The 20,736-nt window shown below is 38.7% G+C and overlaps 1 protein-coding gene across 2 annotated transcripts in view; it reads left to right on the top strand.

Annotated features, from left to right (window-relative positions):
• NF1 (neurofibromin 1) overlaps positions 1 to 20,736 on the top strand; it is a 248,161-nt gene that overhangs the window by 209,724 nt on the left and 17,701 nt on the right. For both annotated transcript variants that reach the window (XM_049637864.1, XM_049637863.1), the window contains 15 exons: positions 2,368 to 2,561; positions 3,514 to 3,654; positions 3,821 to 4,100; positions 4,566 to 4,780; positions 5,048 to 5,109; positions 5,253 to 5,367; positions 5,899 to 6,000; positions 7,738 to 7,878; positions 12,292 to 12,418; positions 14,002 to 14,133; positions 15,120 to 15,255; positions 16,495 to 16,652; positions 19,135 to 19,257; positions 19,648 to 19,778; positions 19,966 to 20,066. In XM_049637864.1, coding sequence (XP_049493821.1) covers positions 2,368 to 2,561; positions 3,514 to 3,654; positions 3,821 to 4,100; positions 4,566 to 4,780; positions 5,048 to 5,109; positions 5,253 to 5,367; positions 5,899 to 6,000; positions 7,738 to 7,878; positions 12,292 to 12,418; positions 14,002 to 14,133; positions 15,120 to 15,255; positions 16,495 to 16,652; positions 19,135 to 19,257; positions 19,648 to 19,778; positions 19,966 to 20,066 — 2,158 coding nt within the window. The remainder of the gene's footprint in view (positions 1 to 2,367; positions 2,562 to 3,513; positions 3,655 to 3,820; positions 4,101 to 4,565; positions 4,781 to 5,047; positions 5,110 to 5,252; positions 5,368 to 5,898; positions 6,001 to 7,737; positions 7,879 to 12,291; positions 12,419 to 14,001; positions 14,134 to 15,119; positions 15,256 to 16,494; positions 16,653 to 19,134; positions 19,258 to 19,647; positions 19,779 to 19,965; positions 20,067 to 20,736) is intronic.

The raw sequence follows: 20,736 nt of genomic DNA, 5'->3' as shown, positions 1-20,736 counted from the left end.
TCTGTCCCAAAAATAAATAAAAAACGTTGAAAAAAAAAATATATATAGATCTTTAAAAAAATAAAAAATAAAAAATAAAAAGGAGGCAGAACTGAAAATGATTATAAATTTCACCTAAAAGGACAAGAGTAGGTAAGAAAGTATGGAAAGAAAACTGAGAGACACTTGATGTTGCAGACATCTGGACACATACCAGTACAGTAATTCAAACAGAGGTGTTCAAGAGTCAGCAGTCAGATCAGTTTAAGAGAAACAGATTGATAAAGAAGCATCACAAACTGATGGGGGAAGATTAAATCATTTAAGCAGTGAGATGGGGAAATGCATTAAATTGGGTCCCATCTTCACCCTAAACCACAAGATACCAGAATAAGTTCTAGTTATATTTAAGATATAAAAACTGGAACCATGGGGGCGCCTGGGTGGCTCAGTCAAGAGTCAAGCACCCAACTCTTGATTTCAGTTCAGATCATGATCTCATGGTTCGTGGGTTTGTGCCCCACATCAGGCTCTGTGCTGCCAGTGTAGAGCCTGCCTGGGATTCCCTCTCCGCACCCCCCCCCCCCCCCCCCCCCCCCGCCGTCTCTCTCTCCCTGTCTCCCTCTCCCTGTCTCCCTCTGCGCCTCCTCTGCTCGCGCGCACGCTCTCTCTCCCCCAAAATAAACTTTAAAAATTATATAAAAAATAAAAACTGGAACCATTAAAAAAGAAGAATGTTTAATAGCTTTCTGGGTGATTAAGGACTTATGAAGGAAAAAAGTGGTAGATGGAAACAAAGGAAATGGTGAACATAAATGACCACGTAAAACTTCAAAACATCTCTATTTCCAAAACTGAAACACAAGTAAAAGATAATAAAAAACTAGGAAATAGGCTTGCAGCAAATATGAGAAAAGATTAACACCTTTAATGACAAAGAGTTCTTACAGATTAATGAGAAGTGGATCAACAGCAGTAGCATGCAGGTCATGCTAAAAAAGAGTGTATTTTAAGAAATTCACTAATAAAATCAAAGAAATACAAACTCAAAGAATAGAAAGATAACATTCAGTTATCAAACTGGCAAAGGATTTTGTTCACTTTATTTCAGTGTTGGCAGTCGATGGAATTGTGAACAGGGGCAGGGTTTTGAGAAAGCAGTTTGGACATAGATATCAAGACTCTTAGGAATGTTCATACCTTTTGGCCTCATGATTCCATCTTTTAGAATTTATCCTCAGGAATTGATGTTCAGGTGTTTATTATAGCATTACTTTTTATTTACGTTTTTAACATTGAGGCATATCCTACCAGTCAAGTGCCCACATCTTAAGTGAACAGCTTGATGAATTTTTACATGTGAACACATCACAAAACCATCTCCCAGAACAAGAACATTTCCCACATCCAGAAGACTCCTCTCAGTCAGTACACCATCCCCTCACCACGAGTAACCACTCTTAGGACCTCAATCGCCATGGATTTATTTTGCCTACTTTTGAACTTCACATAATGTTATTTATAATAGCAAAATATGGGAACAATCTAAAGGTCAAACAATGAAGAACTAATTGTCAGATTTCCATATGATGGAGTAACATGAAACCGTTAAAAATATTTTGGTTCAGAATTTCAGTTTGGGAAGATGAAAAAATTCTGGAGATGGAGACTGGAGATAGTTGCACAATGATGTACGTAAGGCCACTGACATGTGCACTTAATGATGGCAAATTTCATGCTGTGTATATTTTACCACAATTTAAAAAAAGCATTTTGGGGACTCTAGATAAAGTTACATGGAGGAATTTTTGTATCTTTTTCTAAGTCCGAAGTTATTTCAAAATGGTTCAAAAAAATGTTTATGGAGAATTTTTAATGATGAGTAATAACCTCAGTATAACGTGTGGTGCAGAAGATATTCAAAACATACTGCACGTACAGCATAGCCCCCGTCTTTGTGGAAGACGTGGGGTGGGTTTTCTGTGCATACGCACAGGTAATGTACCTCATCTCTGCATAGCTTTGAAAGCCTGAGGAGAGAGAGATTAATCTCAGCTTCATTTTTGTGGTGATGCTTTCGTTTTCCCTAACTTTCTCGGATTGCCACATATTCCTTTTACAATTAGAGTAAAAATTTTAACTAGAAGGTATTAAGAGGGAGAAAAATAAGATAAACCTTTTCAAACATGGCTAGTTGGCTTCTAAGATTACTTTCTTCACGGCCTATTCTCCTCGTCTCTGTCTTTAACATGGTGGCCAAATCTCTTTTCTCCAGGCTGTCTCCTAGGTAATGATCTTTACCTTTTACCTTCTTTCTCCCAATCCCTTATTTTTATTGTTGATGTCCTTTTCATTGGCCATCTATGCTAATAGTGTATTTTTTCCCAGGTATTGAATTGAAACACCTTTGTTTGGAATACATGACTCCATGGCTGTCAAATCTAGTCCGTTTTTGTAAGCACAATGATGATGCCAAACGACAAAGAGTTACCGCCATTCTCGATAAGCTGATAACGATGACCATAAATGAGAAACAGATGTACCCATCTATTCAAGCCAAAATATGGGGGAGCCTTGGGCAGGTATTGAGTTTGCTCAAATATTTAAATGTCTAGTACCTCCGTGATGCAGATATTAATCTAGTACCCCCTTTGTGCAAAACATTGTGCTAGGCATTAGGGATACAGCTGTGGAAAAGACAGTCCCCTCTTTCAAAAGGCATGCAGACACTCACCTAATTCTTGATCTGGTTCAGAATTGTAGATGTCTAATGCATGTTTCAGAGCCAGATAAAAACTAGTTATTTTAGTGCTCTTTTCCATGACATAACTATATAGGATTTAACTGTAAAACTCCAGTGTGGTTTCTAGTAAATAGTGCTGTGTAACATATTCTAGTACCTGACATACCAGAGAGGTCAGTAGATATTTGTCAGTTGACGTTATTTGGGACACCTGCTTTCGTTTACAGTTCTCTCTCACAAGAACACCAGGAGTAAAGTACAGAATATACTGTAATGTTTTCCTTTTTATCTGACAAGAATTATGCCCATCATTTCTTCAACATTACCGCTTAAGGAAGTGATCCCTTACTCAAACAACGCGGCGAATCCTCCAAGTAATTTGAAATGACCTTGGAGCTGGTTTTAGAGCTCTGTAAAACATCTCAGCACTTGAAGTCATTTCCTATATTTTAAAACAATTGTATTTTGTATTAATCACACATGACTGTCTTAGGAGACAACAGAGGTGCTTTGCTAGTGGATGAAAATAATACACGTGGAAATTTAAAATTTTTGCATGCCAGTCTCTTCATCTCTGACGCAGTTGAGTGAATATCTTCATACTCCTTTGGATATGTAATGATAAATTACATTTATTGACAGGTCTCTAAACGAAACCTAGTGTTTTGGAGGCCTCAGGGAAAGTAGAAGTTTCATGTTAATTGGGCTGCTGCTTGCAGTATTTTTAAATTAAAAGTTAAGTTGGCACAACAGATGGCTGAAACATACATTATTTCTCCCTCTTCCACTAGATTACAGATCTCCTTGACGTTGTACTAGACAGTTTCATCAAAACCAGTGCGACAGGTGGCTTGGGATCAATAAAAGCCGAGGTGATGGCAGATACTGCCGTAGCTTTGGCTTCTGGAAATGTGAAATTGGTTTCCAGCAAGGTAATCAACTTTTCCTTTGCCTTCTGGACCATGGCATGATGTGTCTGTTTTTCTTACCGGGAGGTTTTTTGGTATGGTGACTAGTCGTTTTAGAGTTAAACTGAAATTTTTTGTGATAAAACTTTTTTTTAGCCCTTGTGTTTCTTAAAATTCTGTTTCTTGACAGGTTATTGGAAGGATGTGCAAAATAATTGACAAGACATGCTTGTCTCCAACTCCTACCTTAGAGCAGCATCTCATGTGGGACGACATTGCCATCCTCGCACGCTACATGCTGATGCTGTCCTTCAACAATTCCCTTGACGTGGCAGCTCATCTCCCCTACCTCTTCCACGTTGTTACTTTCTTAGTAGCCACGGGGCCGCTCTCCCTTAGAGCTTCCACACACGGATTGGTCATTAATATCATTCACTCTCTGTGTACTTGTTCACAGCTGCATTTTAGTGGTGAGTTCCAGGAAAGTAACTTGTGTTTTGTAATTCCTTTCTCCACTTTATATAGCCCGGTTGGCACAAATTATCCTAGTTGTGAGTACGGTGCCTTAACACTAGCTGCTTATTGGAGCTTGTGATAGTGGCATGAAATACTATCAAAAAGAAAAAGAATAAATTAATTCCATTCCATTTCAAGCTATAGCCAAGATTTTGTGTATTTGTCAAGTAGAATCTTGTAGGTATCACAGAAGCTAAAGCCTGAGCACCGGTTGACGGTGTAGCATTACTAGCATGAATTTGTAGAGAAATGGAGCTAAAGCAATGAGCATTGAGATAATGTATCTAGAGGGTTGGTTTAGGGAGCATGGTTATATAATTTTGATCTGCTACTCAAATTTTCCAAATTCAAAGTGAAATTTGCCATGTTAAAAAGTTAATATCTTTAAAGTCTTCACTTGTTCCTTTTTTCTTTTACAGAAGAGACCAAACAAGTTTTGAGACTCAGTTTGACAGAGTTCTCGTTACCCAAGTTTTACTTGCTGTTTGGCATTAGCAAAGTCAAGTCAGCTGCCGTCATTGCCTTCCGCTCCAGTTACCGGGACAGGTCGTTCTCTCCTGGCTCCTATGAGAGGGAGACTTTTGCTTTGACATCCTTGGAAACAGTCACAGAGGCTTTGTTGGAGATAATGGAGGTACACTAGGCAAAATGATAAGAAACTAAGGTTATTTTTTTAATCCGTTAGTACTGTAAAGAAGAAATACTAGTTTATTCTATTTTACGCTTAATGCTTAAATAAAACTCCCATGGAATGTGTTTATTGGTAATACATATATATATATATATATATATATATATATATATATATACATCGCTTATTTAATGACATTATAATAAGCATTATTTAATGATTAGTATACATTTATGTGCATGAATCTATTTAGAGTATCCTTTTTTTAAGGCATGTATGAGAGATATTCCAACATGCAAGTGGCTGGACCAGTGGACGGAACTAGCTCAAAGGTATGTCCCAAATAAATTTAACTCGTAGGAGTATGGGTATTATTGAAAATGTCAACATTACTGCAGAGTCGATATTTTAATTAATTACCTAGTGTGTATAAACACAAAGGTTTTCATAGACTTTTTGGGTCTTTTAATTGCAGATTCGCATTCCAATATAATCCATCCCTGCAACCGAGAGCTCTTGTTGTCTTTGGCTGTATTAGCAAGCGAGTGTCTCATGGGCAGATAAAGCAGATTATCCGTATTCTTAGCAAGGTACGTCTCTGTCCCTCCTCCCAAATATCTGTGGGTCTCAAGTTGGAAAGCATATCTTGCATGTTTCTCAGTGACATCTAAACTTGAAGTTAATAAAATATCTTGCATGTTGCTTGCTAAACCTTTAAACAATGGATTTGGTTATTTTCTTTATTAAATTCTTTGAAGTGAAGAAACCTTTTCTAAAGAAGACGCCTTAAAAGAAAATATGTATTGTCTCTTTGGCTAAGAAGGTACTCTTAGTATTTTATCAGTTTTCAAAGCATTTAACTATATGGTAGAACTTGCCTTATATAAAAGTATTTAATTTGTAACAATATAATAATGCACAAAATATTGTATTGGAATATAACATAGAAGTATTTAAAAATGAAAACCCAAATGATCTAGCTACCAAGAATACCACAGCATTGGAAATAATTCTAGCACTTACTAACCAAGGAATTATTCTGAACTGATTCTGAGATCCAGTTTAGGAGTTTATGTTTTATTTCAGTGAAAGTAAAATAAAAAATTCTGTTTCCCTAAAAGGCACTTGAGAGTTGCTTAAAAGGACCTGATACTTACAACAGTCAAGTTCTGATAGAAGCCACAGTAATAGCGCTAACCAAATTACAGCCGCTCCTCAATAAGGTAATTACCGTACAGAATGAGCCCATTTAGTTTGGGCATTGGTATTAAATGTTGTTTCATTTTGTGTCAAAGAGTTCAGAAAACAAGTTGGGCTGAGAGGTTATAAGGAAGAGGAGGTAGTTAAAGCAGAACTTCCTGTCTTTAAGTGTAGTTGTTTGAAGACCTCACACTAGAGGAAGATAAGTATGCGGAGGATGTTCTCGGGTGCTTCTAAGTTTTCATCTCATCAGTGCTAAAGGAAGACAGGTGTAGACTCTGAATTTTTTTGTCCAATAAGTGTTCATTGAGCACCTGCTATGTGCCAAGTACCATTTTAGGTTCTAGAGAGGTAGTACCTGAACCAAACTAATAAAATTCCCTACCCTCATGGAGCTTACATTCTGGGACGAGTGTGGGAGTTGGGGCATGAAATAGATAATTAAATAAGTATGATAATAGTTCACGATCATTACCATGGAGAAATGTAAAGGTGGGTGAAGTGTACCTAATCACCAAATGAGTTTGGGTGCTAAATGAAGTTGATGTTTAAAAGGAATGAAAGGATGCGGCCACTGATTTAGGATGGGCTGAGCTTATCTCAGCTTTGTGGCCTGGAGCAGGTCGTTTAACATATCTGGACATCATATTTCCACATTGATAAAATGAATAGACTAGATGATGGTGGAGCATTATTTTCCAACTCTAAAGTTGTATAATTATATGAATTGAGTACAAGATTTGAGGGAGGTTACAGAGAAATAAATACGTGTGTGCTCCTCTCATCGAGTTGTATCTACGAGCACATCTTCTAATCCTAAATTACACAAAATGGTTCGCTCGTCCTCATAAGTTAAAATGAGGCTCAGAAGGGCTAAGTGACTTCCCCAAGGTCACATACCTAATAAGACAGAACCACGATTCTCTTCCAAGGCTGTCTGACCCTGAAGTCTATGTATTTTCCCCTATACCACACTGCTAAATAAGGGTTTCCCCCAAATCAGTATCTTGAATTCATAACAGCAAGAGATATTATGCTGATAAGGGTGACAAGAAAATTAAAAGGGTAGAATCTAAAGTTAAAAAGATAGTGGGATTTAGTGTAGAGAAAGGGAGAAAGCCTTGCATAGCAAACCATGCAGCAGGAGGGTCATACAAGAATGGTGGGACAGTGAAGGGATGGTGGGCAGAATATTCTAGTTGTATGGAGAAATTTTGCAGGAGAATAGAGAGAGGGAAGATTGTAAAGATTGGATAGAACTAATCTAACATCTAAGACCCTTCAGAAAGGAGTTTGGAAATGTCCCTATATGTTTTCAAGCAGATAAGTAATATGACAAAAGGAAGGCTTAGAAGGGTTCTTCTGGGGGCATTGTGCACCGCAGATTGGAGTAGGGGGAGACCAGAGGCAAAAAAGAATCCACATTTACAGTAAAGAAGGTTGGTGTAGAATAAAGTCGTTAGCAATAAGCAAATACTAAAGAGACTACTTTGGAAGGATCAACAAGACTTGGTGACTGGAGTTTGGGATCAAAGAACAGGGAGAAACCAAAGTAGGTGTTAATGTTCTCAGCCTGGCTAACTGTGTCTTTAGCTATACACATGCAGTAGATGAAGAGCCTACCCGTATATTTACCTTCTTCAGAAGAGAAAACATGCATCATCTGGGCGTTAATGTGCTCTGTTTGATACTGCAATGTGTTTTGAACGAGACTGTTTTGTAGCTCATCTCACTAATCTGGAATGCGTGGCCTTTGCCAGGACTCCCCTCTGCACAAAGCCCTCTTTTGGGTAGCTGTGGCTGTGCTACAGCTCGATGAGGTCAACTTGTATTCAGCAGGCACCGCACTTCTTGAACAAAACCTGCACACCTTAGACAGTCTGCGGATATTCAACGACAAGGTAAGCAAGCTTTCATTTGGCATCCCTAGAGTATGCACGTTAAGAATTCCTCTCTTTTTTATTGTTGTCCTTTTAAAATCAGAAGAGGTCCATAACTTCAATATGAATTTCTTTAATGCAACTTATTGTGAGTATAGCTTCTTAAGAACTCCTATAAAACTAAACTTTCCTATGTAAAAATAGCAGAAAACAGTATTCACCCAATACTGGTAAATAGAAGAGGGATGAAAACTACTGAGTAGTGGGGCACCTGGGTGGCTCGGTTGAGCATCTCCTGTCAGCTCAGGTCATGATTGGTTCATGGGTTCCAGCCCCTGGCAGTGCAGAGCTTGCTTGGGATTCTCTCTCCCTCTCTCTGCCCCTCCTTAGCTCGCACACACACTCTCTCCCCCTTTCTCTAATTAAATAAACTTAAAATATATATACATATATTGAGGGGTCCCTGGGTGACTCAGTCAGTTAAGCTTCTGACTCTTGAGTTTGGCTCAGGTCATGATCTCACAGTTCGTGGGTTCGAGCCCCGCATAAGGCTCTGCGCTGACAGTGTGAGCCTGCTTGGGATTCTCTCTCCCTCTCTCTCTGCCCCTCCCCTGCGCACACACACGCACACACTCTCTCTCTCTCTCTCTCTCTCAAAAATACATAAACAAACTTTTTTTTTTTAATTTACATGCAAATTAGTATATAGTGCAACAATGATTTCAGGAGTAGATTTCTTAGTGCCCCTTCCCCATTTAACCCATCCCCCCTCCCACAACCCCTCCACTAACCCTATGTTTGTTCTCCATATTTTAGGAGTCTCTTCTGTTTTGTCCCCCTCCCTGTTTTTATATTGTTTTCATTTCCCTTCCCTTAGGTTCATCTGTTTTGTCTCTTAAAGTCCTCATATGAGTGAAGTCATGATTTTTGTCTTTCTCTGACTAATTTCACTTAGCATAATACCCTCCAGTTCTATCCATGTAGTTGCAAATGGCAAGATTTCATTCTTTTTGATTGCCGAGTAATAACTCCATTGTGTGTGTATGTGTGTGTGTGTGTATATATATATATACCACATCTTCTTTATCCATCCATCCGTTGATGGACATTTGGGCTCTTACCATACTTTGGCTATTGTTGATAGTGCTGCTATAAACATGGGGGTGCCTGTATCCCTTCAAAACAGCACACCTGTATCCCGTGGATAAATGCCTAGTAGCACAATTGCTGGGTCGTAGAGTAGTTCTATTTTTAGTTTTTTGAGGCACCTCCATACTGTTTTCCAGAGTGGCTGCACCAGCCTGTATTCCCACATAAACAAACATTTTTAAAAAAATATATTGAGTAGGGGTGCCTGGGTGGCTCAGTTGGTTGAGCGTCTGACTTCAGCTTGGGTCATGATCTCACAGTTCATGAGTTCAAGCCCTGCATTGGGCTCTCTACTGTCAGCGCAGAACCCGCTTCAGATCCTCTGCCTCCCGTCCTCTCTGCCTGTCCCCCACTTGCACTATCTCTCTCAAAAATAAATAAACATTAAAAAAAAAAATTGAGTAGTAATAGCTACTATGCTAGGCTGTGTGCTGTGCTGTACTTTGCACTGTACTACATAGGACCATCGTTATTTGTGATTTCATAACCCAGGGTTAGCGTTCTCTACCTCCCATTTCACGGATGAAGAAATAATGTATACATAAGCTTATTTTTATTGAATAATGGTACTTGATGAAAAATAGGGTGGAGAGTCTAAAGGACACTTTGGGGTACTTAATTATACTAGTTTTTGGTTTTGCCTAATCCCACTTTGAAACATACCATTAGCGCCCTTCTTAATGTTTATCAACCTTGACCGTGGTTGGATTTTGGTTCACAGAGTATAGAGGAAGGCATATAACAGTATGAAATGATGTCCCGTTTGTCTTTGGAGAAAAATGGGATAAGTCTAGGAAAAAGAAAGGGGAGGAATTTTTTTTTTAAAGATATGTACATGTTTATAACAAGAGATTTACTTGAAGTGAGCTGAACAAAGCTGTGAGTGGGAAAAACACAGAGAACAGGAGCATGGTTTGAAGTGTGAAGATACTTGGGTTAAACACTGTTTCATCAGTCTGCCAGATGTGGTATACACTTGGAACAGCCACCTTGGAGTTTATCCATCAAACCTCCATTTTACAAAACACGAAAGAAAAAAGTTAACTAGCTCGTCCATGTTCGTACATCTGATTGGGGACTAGAGCCCATCCTTCATGATCCCCGTTGCGCTTCTCTGGGGTTGTCTTGGGACCATGGTGCTCAGAGAGAGATAGCTAACTGTTGGCTATTTGTACGGATATAAAAATAGTTGTAAATGAAATGTCTGTCTAGGCATATCTGCCTTGGTATTTTTATTGCCACAACGACCCATTAGCAGGAGCTAATATTGACTTCAGTGCCCCCAGGATACTAGGAATCAGAGTTAATAAACCTTATTAGAAGTTGCCAGGAGGTGAGATGAATAAGGTCTGACGATCTGCTGTATAACACGGTGACTATAGTTGATAACACTGTAGTGTATAATTGACACTTGCTAAGAGTAGAACTGAAAGTTCTACATTTAACGACTTAATGTTCTCATCAAAAGCGGGCTGTAAATATGTGACATGATGGGCGTGTTCGTTAACTGGATGGGGTAAATTCTTTCACAGTGTAAACGTGTATCAAATCATCATGTTGTACACTTTAAATACCTTAGAATTTTGTCAGTTATACCTTAATAAAGCTAGAAAAAATAAATTGTACATATAGCAGGTTAATAGATAATCATACCTTATATAGTATTCTGCAACTTCCATTTTTATTTAACAACATAAAGTGAACACCTTTCTAAGCACACACACACACATTCACACGGACACGTTTCTCTGTGTGTGTGTGTGTGTGTGTGTGTGTAATTCTTTCCCATTGCTGCAGAATATTTTACAGTATGCATGAGCCACAATTTTTTCAACCATTTGCCCATTAATGAACATTTGTTTCTGTCGTTTCTTCTTTTCTGTCATAAACAGTGCTACTGTAAACACCTCTTTACATTTATTTTAAGTACTCCTGTTTTCCTTTCTTTGAGATAAAAATCTAGATAACCTGAGCATGACCCTAAATACCTTCAGTTGTTGGCTTTTAAAAATTTCTGTTCAGGAAAGGGAAAGAAAAATAAGATAAAAACAGAGAGGGAGGCAAACTATAAGAGACTCTTCAATGCAGAGAAAACGAACTGAGGGTTGCTGGAGGGGTATTGGGAGGGGGATGGATTAAATGGGTCATGGGCATTAAGGAAAGCACTTGTTGAGATGAGCACTGGGTGTTATATGTATATGATGAATCCCTAACTTCTACTCCTGAAATGATTATTACAGTATATGTTAAGTAACTTGGATTTAAATAAAAATTTTTTAAAGAGGAGAAAAATAATCTCCGTTCATGAGGGAATCACTGCGTTTTGGGTTTTTTTTGTTTTTGTTTTTGTTTTTCATTTTTTTTTTTTTGAGAGAGCACTCGAGCAGGGGCGGAGCAGAGTGAGAGGAGGACGTAACATCTGAAGCTGGCTGTGCACTGACAGCAGAGAGTCTGATGCAGGGCTCGAACTCACAAACTAGGAGATCATTACCCAAGCTGAAGTCAGAAGCTTAACTGACTGAACTACCCAGGCGCCCCTCCCTGGGCTTTTTTTAAAAATGCAGATTCTGGGGCATTACCCAGTGACCTTAAACCCTAATTATGTTGGGCAAGTTGCATAGCATTTTTAAGTTTCAGTTTCCTTGTTTTCCCACACTAGAATGTAAAATCCACTAAGGCGAGTAGTTTTTGTTTTGTTCACGGATTTATTTGCAGAGCCTAGAGCCATGCCTGGCACGTCAAAAACACATAATAAGTACTTGAGAAGTAAAAGAATGAGCCAATAAATCTGTACAATGAAGCTAATGTTGGCTGCATAGGAGTGCTTTAAGGTTTCAGTACAGTAATGCATCTAACATTGTCGCATACTGCGGGCACTCAGTAAATAGGAACTCTTTTTGTTGTCTTGAATTTTCAGTCATAGTACACAAAACACTACATCTGCTACAATTCAATGGATGGTCTTGTTTAAAACAACAATAATTCTAATTTTTAAAAAGTCATCACAATGTAAATTGATAACCATTTGTTTTGCATCATAAACCAAAGCTGTTTCATCTGCTATCATCTTATTATTTATGTATGCTTGATTGTCTCACAGTAACTTATTTGTAGTATCTTGAATGTTCTATGGTGTTCTGTAGTCATCTGAAAATAATTTCTCTTAACTCGAAAGGATTACTTATCTTGTCATAGCTGTTGAACACAATCAAAAACCAATAAGTGACCCTTTAAGGAAAGATCCTGTGTGAACCCCACCAACCATCTTCTGATTATCTTTAATAGAGTCCAGAGGAAGTATTTATGGCAATCCGGAACCCTCTGGAATGGCACTGCAAGCAGATGGATCATTTTGTTGGACTCAATTTCAACTCTAACTTTAACTTCGCGCTGGTTGGACACCTCTTAAAAGGTAGAGGCCTTGGGTCAGAATGTTTTTATGAAACGATATCAGGAAGCCTGAAGTAACTAAAATAATTCATAATTTTAAATAAGTTGAAATAATTTGGCTCATATGTCTTACTTTAACTGCAAATATATCTGTCTTCCTGAGCCATGTTTTGTTCAATATGTATTTTAATGGAGCCTAATTTCCACGTCAGTTATCAGATTTCCTTTAAAAGGCAAAAGAGTTGATTCCTACAATAACCCTAAATACCGGACTTTCTAATAGCTGTATTGTTAGTCAATACTAAGTATCTTTTTGGTTATTGGAAATAAGACAGACTGCAAATCAATAAATGTAACTTGAGTAACTTATGTTAGAAAATGACAGCTTAGAGAGTTGATCACAGACTTTCCCCAACTTGTTTCTAACGTATTGATTAGTTGCATTGTTACATACCACAGAACCTCACTTTTCTTGTACCCCACATCCCCCCCCCCCCCCACCGCTTCAAATTTTTGTATTGCTTATAGCAGTGGTCTCAGCTATTCTTAGAGCCAACCCAATCACTGCCTGCCCTGGCTCCACTCCCCACTGCTGACTTCACTGTGTGTTAGCTTTGGTTTATTAACATGGAACAGCCATGGCCAGAGACTATGTCATTAATAGGAGTGGCGTATGGTGAGGAGTCAGAGACAAGAGCAGTGAGACTTAGGATGAGGAACTAGCATGAACCAATGGTCTTAAGCAGCACTGGCTTTGGTCATAATTAGAGTTTTGTATCAATTTAAATGATTCTTACGCTGGAGGGATCATGGAGGTTCCCCCAGTTTTTGCCTGACATATGTACATACACCCACTAATGTGAATGTAAACATTTGATTTCATCACCTTATGAAATTTCTGCAAAAATATTAATAGTTTTAATCACTAAGGTGAATAGGGATTGCTCAAAAGATATTACACTGACTCCAGGAATTCAAAAGAAGGGTTGCACTAGGCTGATAAAGTGCTTGCCTGTTCTGTATTTCTAAAAATATACCAGGTGTTTTCAGTGTCCACATCCCCTGCTGTAAAATGGGGTAGCTTTCATGTTTAAAAGGTGTCCAGAGACCAGGCTAACTCTCTGATCAACCCTGTTCTTCGGGTTCTGAGAGCATATGCAGCCTACGTCATTAGGGTTTTTTCTTTAAGGAAAAAAAAAAAGAATTTTAAGCAATAGAACCCTATTTTCAAAAGATATCGTCAGGTGATCCCCAATACATAGTTGTTGTTGTGGTTTTTTTTTTGGGGGGGGGCGGAGAAGTTCCTGCACTGCTTTAGGGAATGGAATATCTGAAACCACATCCATCTTTCCTAATTTTCCTCTCCCTGAGGTACCTTAGAGTTCCAGGGATCAGTATTCTTTTCTACACATATATGGTACTTAATCTTTTTGTAATTAAGTATTCACATTTGTATGTTTATCTTCCCAAACAGCTGTTCTCAGAAGGCAGGAGTTTTCCCTTATATTTCCTTTCCCTGTAGAGTTGCTGGTCAAGAGAGTAAGAACTCAAGGAATACTGGTTGAAAGAATGGACTAACTTCCTGTTCGTTTTTCTTTTTTGTAGGGTACAGGCATCCTTCACCTGCCATTGTTGCAAGAACGGTCAGAATTCTGCATACACTACTGACTCTGGTCAACAAACATAGAAACTGTGACAAATTTGAGGTGAACACACAGAGCGTGGCTTACTTGGCAGGTAAAAGCACGAAACAGACAAAATTAATCTTACCGAATCTATCTAAAAACATCTGTCAGTCCTTCAGCTGGTTGCTTGGCGGGGTAAAGAGTTCAGGGTCCAGTCCTGTGGTGGTGGTTAAAATTTTAAGTTTTGCCAAAACATTTTTCCTTATAAAAGAACTTGCATTAAAGTCTGAAATGCATTCCCTTTGTCATCTTTGGTTCAAGACACCGCATGGTTCCCTATTTTCTGCTATAACATCTGAAGGCCTCAGCCTAGCATCCTTGGGCCCTTCAGCAGTTCTCCTGACTGTCGCCTTTCCCTACATTTCCTAAGTCCCAGTTTTTATTACCTCTCCAGATGGATGGGCTATTTTAAGCTCATCTACTTGCCGCCCCCTTGGAATCGCCTTTCTGCCTCTTAAAAGTGCGTTCCTAATGCCATTTGTTTAAGCCAGAATGTCTGCCCATCCCCACCATCCCATTAAATCTTCCCACTTGTTCTCACCCGGTGTGTGTTTTTCTCCACTCGGCAACACTTAGCACTCCCGTGTAATGCAGCTCTGGAACGTGGCAAGTGCGGATTCCCAATTTAGGAGACGGCAGTTTGTGGCAGCTTTTTTGTTGGAATCATTTGACCTTGGGCAAATCATCTAATATCTCAGAGTGTTTTTCCTTATCTAAAAAATAGACCTTATAGTACCTGTCCTGCCCACTTTCTGTGTTTGTTGAGATCAAAAGTACATTAAAGCGCTTGACAAATATAAGGTACTTATTAAATCTCAGTATATTTCATACTTATGTAGTCTTTCAAAACAGACCATAAACTTCCAAGGTAAGAAAGTCTGTCCTAAGTGGTTTATATCCTTAAACTTCACACTCTCTAGGGTTCTTTCTCTGCTTGTCTGACAGCTGTTACCCTCTAAGAGGTTGTAAGAAATGTATCCTGTTTTTAGTCACACTTGAAATTTGTTAAATTTTCTCATCTTCCTTTTTTCCTTTTAGCCTTACTCACAGTGTCTGAGGAGGTTCGAAGTCGCTGTAGCCTAAAACATAGAAAGTCTCTTCTTCTTACTGATATTTCAATGGAAAATGTTCCTATGGATACATATCCCATCCATCATGGCGACCCCAGCTATAGGTAAGTAGACTTCTTCTCCCATAATTACATAATTATAATCAGGTTTCAGTTTTCCATGCCAGTGGAGACAGGCAGCAAGAATAATCAGGAAGGTAATATATAGGGGAATCTAAAGATATCTAGGAACAGTATATAAATCAAAACTCCTGTTACACACATACCATGTGTAATGTGGATTAGTAGTAGGAAAGTTTCTCCTCTTCTAATCTAACTGTGCTCCATGTTAACATTAGTTTGCCTCTGTTAAGCACAAACAGTTGAGTAATGAAAAGAGATGATTTTGAAATTACCGGGTTGTCAGAAAGGGCCTAGGAAAAAACCAACATGAAATATAAGCAACATCACATTCTTAATGATAGAAAACTAAGCTATACAGATTTGTGCAAAGGTACACATGCCGCCACATGTGTTGTGTTTATTCCCATCACGCTAAACTTACTTAAAATTTTTCTATGGTGTGGATTTAGTTGGTAGAATAATCACATTATGCCCACTGTTGTATGTGGTTTGGGGTAGTATATTTTTCACTATAACATGGAGAAATTACATGAAACTTTGGAGACTTTCTATATTTTCAATTAAAAGACATCTTTAAGTTTTAGGTACCACGTTGAATATAGGAACGTAATTGTGTAGCTGTAGAGCTTCTATCATTCAATTTATCACCATCCCACTTTTCGATTAAAAAGTCTTCCACAGTTTCCCACTGAGATTTTAGCAGTGTATGCAGAAGTTTTCCAAGCACACTTGGCTTTCGATAGTCTTATTCTTCAATTATTTCTCGGATTATATTTCTCTGACATATGCCCTTTTTGTCCTGAAAAGGAGAAATGAGTTTGCTTGTGTTCCTTTGTCAAAGTATAGTTGCTTTTCTTGGTTTAAACCAAGAATACAATTGCCTGTTTAGACTTGATTTCCCCTGATTAAAAAATCAACGTGGTACAGTTCTGCCAAGCATCAGTGAGTCCCTACTGTGTATAAGACATCGTGGCAAGAAAGTAGGAGGAAAGTGCTGATTTTCAAGAAAATTTCCCAAATAGATTCAAGAAACAAAGGAAGAAAGAGAATATTTCTTGGACATACACTAAGAGCTTGTACCCTAAAGCCTTTTTTAAAGTGCAGTTTTAAAATTAAGTGATTTCTGTCATTGGGAAATAGGACAGCCAATTGAGAGGGGCAAACAGTGGTTGTCTTTGTCACCATGTTATCTAATTCTTCTCAATTGTTTAAATCTCTCAGGACGCTAAAGGAGAACCAGCCGTGGTCATCTCCCAAAGGTTCTGAGGGGTACCTTGCAGCCACCTATCCAGCCGTGGGCCAGACCAGTCCCCGGGCCAGGAAGTCCATGAGCTTGGACATGGGGCAGCCTTCTCAGGCCAACACGAAGAAGTTGCTGGGTTAGTTTAGCTAAATTACATAGAGTTTGTTAAACTTTTTTTTTTAACGGCCAGATACTTTCACTCTTGGAAGATTATTCAAAGCTGTTCAAAATTATCAAAATTTCCCATTTTGATATAGCAAAGTTTTTGATGCCAATTACAAGAGAGTTTGATAGATAAGTCAGTTAAGCCATATCAGTTAAACAGACGAATGAGAACAGGATCTTGAACCAGTTTTTTCTGATTCCTAGATGAAATACTGTGCTTATCCTCATTTTGTTCTGCCTTGGCCGGGCAGCAGGGAAATGGGAGTTGGGGAAACGTTAGCCCGAGAAAGGAGGAGTCTGGCCGCACTCAGATGCAGGGCCTTTAACAATATATTTCCCCAAAAGTATCGCCTGAGGGCAGAATACATCAATATGCTGCGAAGCTGTAATAATGCTATTTGCCACCTTTTCTTTAAAAAGACAACAAAGTAAGATTTTTTTGATTACTGTATTTTTTATTACTATATGATTCTTTTTGAAAATGAAGATTGCTCAGTTACATCAGCATTTGTCGATGAGAGAGGTATACCTAAAATTCTGTGAAACCCTCTCCCTTTTCAAAAACTGAAAGTAAATAATGAGAGAGCTCACTGACCTCATGCCACCACAGAGGAACTTTGTCTGAAGTTGGAATTGTTTCTAGAATACCTTGGGATCCATATTTCAGTGACCATGAATGGCTCAGTGGGTCTCAGTTATCCATACAAGCATATTTTTAAATATCTTTGGGTATTGGGAAAATGTTTCTGTTCATAAGGAAAACAGTGAACAAACAATGAAGTGTGAAATAAATAATCTGCTAGTGAGCCATGAAAGAAATAGAAACCGTGAAGGTTAATCACTGTCACTAGTCACATAGGGTTGTTACCTTTTGTTTGAGTTTCTTTCTGTTTATACTTTGTCACAAAAGAGTCTTCTAGGAGTTTCCTAGTTACTTCGTGTTTTGTAATTCTGGATTTTCATGCTAAGGAAGTTGTAAGTGCAAAACTAACTTTAGAGAAAACGTACTATTGAATTCAGTTAGCCCATGTGCTAGATGAAAAAGTTATGGTCTCTGCCTTGAAGAGCTCATAGCTTGGTAGCTAGGCTTATAATCCACTGATTACGAAAGCATCCCCAAGTGCCGCTAAGTAACATGTCTTGCTGAGGGGAAACTGAGGATCTGGGGAAATTAGGAAACACTGCAGAGAGGAAGTAACTTTGAACTTTTTGAACTTTTGGGTCTTGAAGATTTACTGTGCGCTTGCCTGACAGATACAGGGTGAGGAAGGCGAGTGTTCAAGAGAGGGGAGTGACGTGCAGGAGACTTTATATGCGGCGTTAAGAGATTTAGCCTTGTGTACCCAGCAGGGATCTTTAAGCAGGGAAGGGTTGTTACCAAATTTTGTTTTTAGGCAAGTTTTTCTGGCTGTGATGTGGACAAATAGTCAGAGATGTTTGGCAAAGGGACCACATAAGGGATTGATAGAGCATCCAAACAAGAGACAGTGTGGACCTACACTAAGGCAGGAGCAATGAGAGAATGGAGAAGAGCGGTCAGGTGTGTGGTGATGTCTGAAGTAGAACGGACGAGACTTAGTGCAAGTCTAAATAGTCCACTGTCACCACTTAAAAAAAATGTTTTTAAATGTTTATTTAGTTTTGAGAGAGAGAGACAGACAGAGTGCGAGCAGGGGAGGGGTAGAGAGAGAGGGAGACACAGAATCCGAAGCAGGCTCCAGGCTCTGAGCTGTCGGCACAGAGCCCGATGTGGGGCTCGAACCCACAGACCACGAGATCGTGACCTGAGCCAAAGTCGGGCACTTAACCGACTGAGCCACCCAGGCGCCCCTCACCTTCATTACTTGAAATAAGAGAAAGGTATTTCATGTAGTGCGATACGTGACTTAGACTCAAAGCCAAGTGGAGACGGTGCTACTTGCCATTTTTGAAGCATGTCCCAGTATATCTATTTATTTAGTACTTTCAGGCATGCAAATGTTGTTTTCAAAACTGAAGCGTTAAAATCAAACTTTGATCTTGCCCACATGTGGAAAATTTTCATGCTAATGACTAATTCTTGCCACGAACAGAATTTCTTAAATTGAGAAGAGGCTGTTCAGACATAGTTGATCTTTGCAGCTGAACAGTGCATACATACCCCTATACTCATCACCAAACATTGTACTTGTTGGCAGAGTTGGTTACCTCCAGTGTGGTGAATGTAATCTCAGTTTAATTTGGACCAATGAGGTACATCCGGTCCTGAGATGGAAAGCCGTGGGGCCAAAATTCCTTGACAAGATGGAAACTAAAGGAGCGAGACTCTGCCCCCAGGGATGTGTTTGAGCTTTCTTTGGGTCCTTAAATGAAAACTTAAACACTTGATGTCCAAACATTTTCTTTTTAGTATAAATCCTATTCACAGACACTGTGGTTAATGAACTGCCATATTCTGTAACTTTTGTTTATAGGAACAAGGAAAAGTTTTGATCACTTGATATCAGACACAAAGGCTCCTAAAAGGCAAGAAATGGAATCAGGGATCACAACACCCCCCAAAATGAGGAGAGTAGCAGAAACTGATTATGAAATGGGTGAGAAACAGAGTTAATAATTGATCTAGATCATTGAAAATAAGATGGGAGAGCCATATTTGCTTTCCAGCCATTTCTTAGAATCTTTAGGATGAAATATAGACGCGTTTGCTCTTGTTCAGAAGATAAGCTATACAGTCCTTAAAATGAAAGTATTCCTGAAACCTGTATAAAAAGTAATCATATATATGATATACAGCATTGTAAACAGCTGGCCAGAACGTCTGTGTAGGTGAATATTAATTCTGTAAGATATTGACGTTGCTGTTTTAAGTACCTGCTAAAAAGCTATTGAATTATAGAAGTAACAGTAAAATGTTAGGTGAAGTGCTATGTGGTGTGAATGTTCGGTTAATACAGCTGATTGTGTTAATCCATATCTCACTGCAGAAACTCAGAGGATTTCCTCATCACAACAACACCCGCATTTGCGTAAAGTTTCGGTGTCTGAATCAAATGTTCTCTTGGATGAAGAAGTACTTACTGATCCAAAGATCCAAGCACTTCTTCTTACCGTTCTGGTAAAATTTTTGACCTTTTGTGGGGGGTGGGTTTTTTGCCCTCAAGTTTTTATTGCAGTCTATTCTTGGGAGGCCCTTAAATATTAAAAACATGAAAAGGAAGACGGTCTTCTGCCTCTCACCAGAACACATAACAGTTCAGCCACAGAATAAAATGTGTTTTGTTGACTTTTTTGCACTTTGGCAGGCTACGCTGGTAAAATATACCACGGATGAGTTTGATCAGCGAATCCTTTATGAATACTTAGCGGAAGCCAGTGTTGTTTTCCCCAAGGTTTTTCCAGTCGTGTAAGTATCTTGTTTGTGTTTGACTTTTGTATCTATCTTGAAGTCATGTGTTTTATAAAAGCTCAGGCAAAGTATCATCCAATAATGTTCACCGGTTGTGGAGTGGGGGGGATACGAGACAGTGTGATAGAGATTTCAGCTTAGAGACAGTGGTTTAGTGGGGGCCAAGACTAGTTTTGGCCTATTAGGGAAAACATTTTTTTTTTATCTTGTTGATTTTCTGAAGGCTTCATCTTGATGAGCATTGTTCATTCCCTCACTTAGCAGCAAACTGTTAGATGCTGTATGTACCTGTTTTGGTTTCTTTTTTGGTAGAGCTTGTGTGTTTATCCACAGCTGAGTGAAAACAAAATTAACCTTCTATATAGGAGATGACTTTTATTCTCTCTGAAGAGCAAAGATCATATTAGCCTCAAAGTATTCAAATCTAAATAACATGGGATATTATGTTATCCCATGGGAATGAAACATGGGATATTCTATTCCTGATCTAGACCTTCTATGTAGTATCATTGTATCCTTACTTTTGTTTAATCTCATTTTAAAATGTCAGAATTTTATATAGTTGGCTCTTGGTTATTTCTATTAATGGAGTGTGGCCGGGTTAGACGTAGTTAATTTCCTCTTAATTTTGAGTAGATCATATGTTCCACCCCTCCAAATTAATTTT

The sequence above is a fragment of the Panthera uncia genome, chromosome E1 (genome assembly GCF_023721935.1).
Source record: "Panthera uncia isolate 11264 chromosome E1, Puncia_PCG_1.0, whole genome shotgun sequence".
NCBI classification, from domain to species: domain Eukaryota; kingdom Metazoa; phylum Chordata; class Mammalia; order Carnivora; family Felidae; genus Panthera; species Panthera uncia.
Note: the sequence above shows the minus strand (reverse complement) of the source record. Positions and strands in the feature narration are given on the sequence as shown.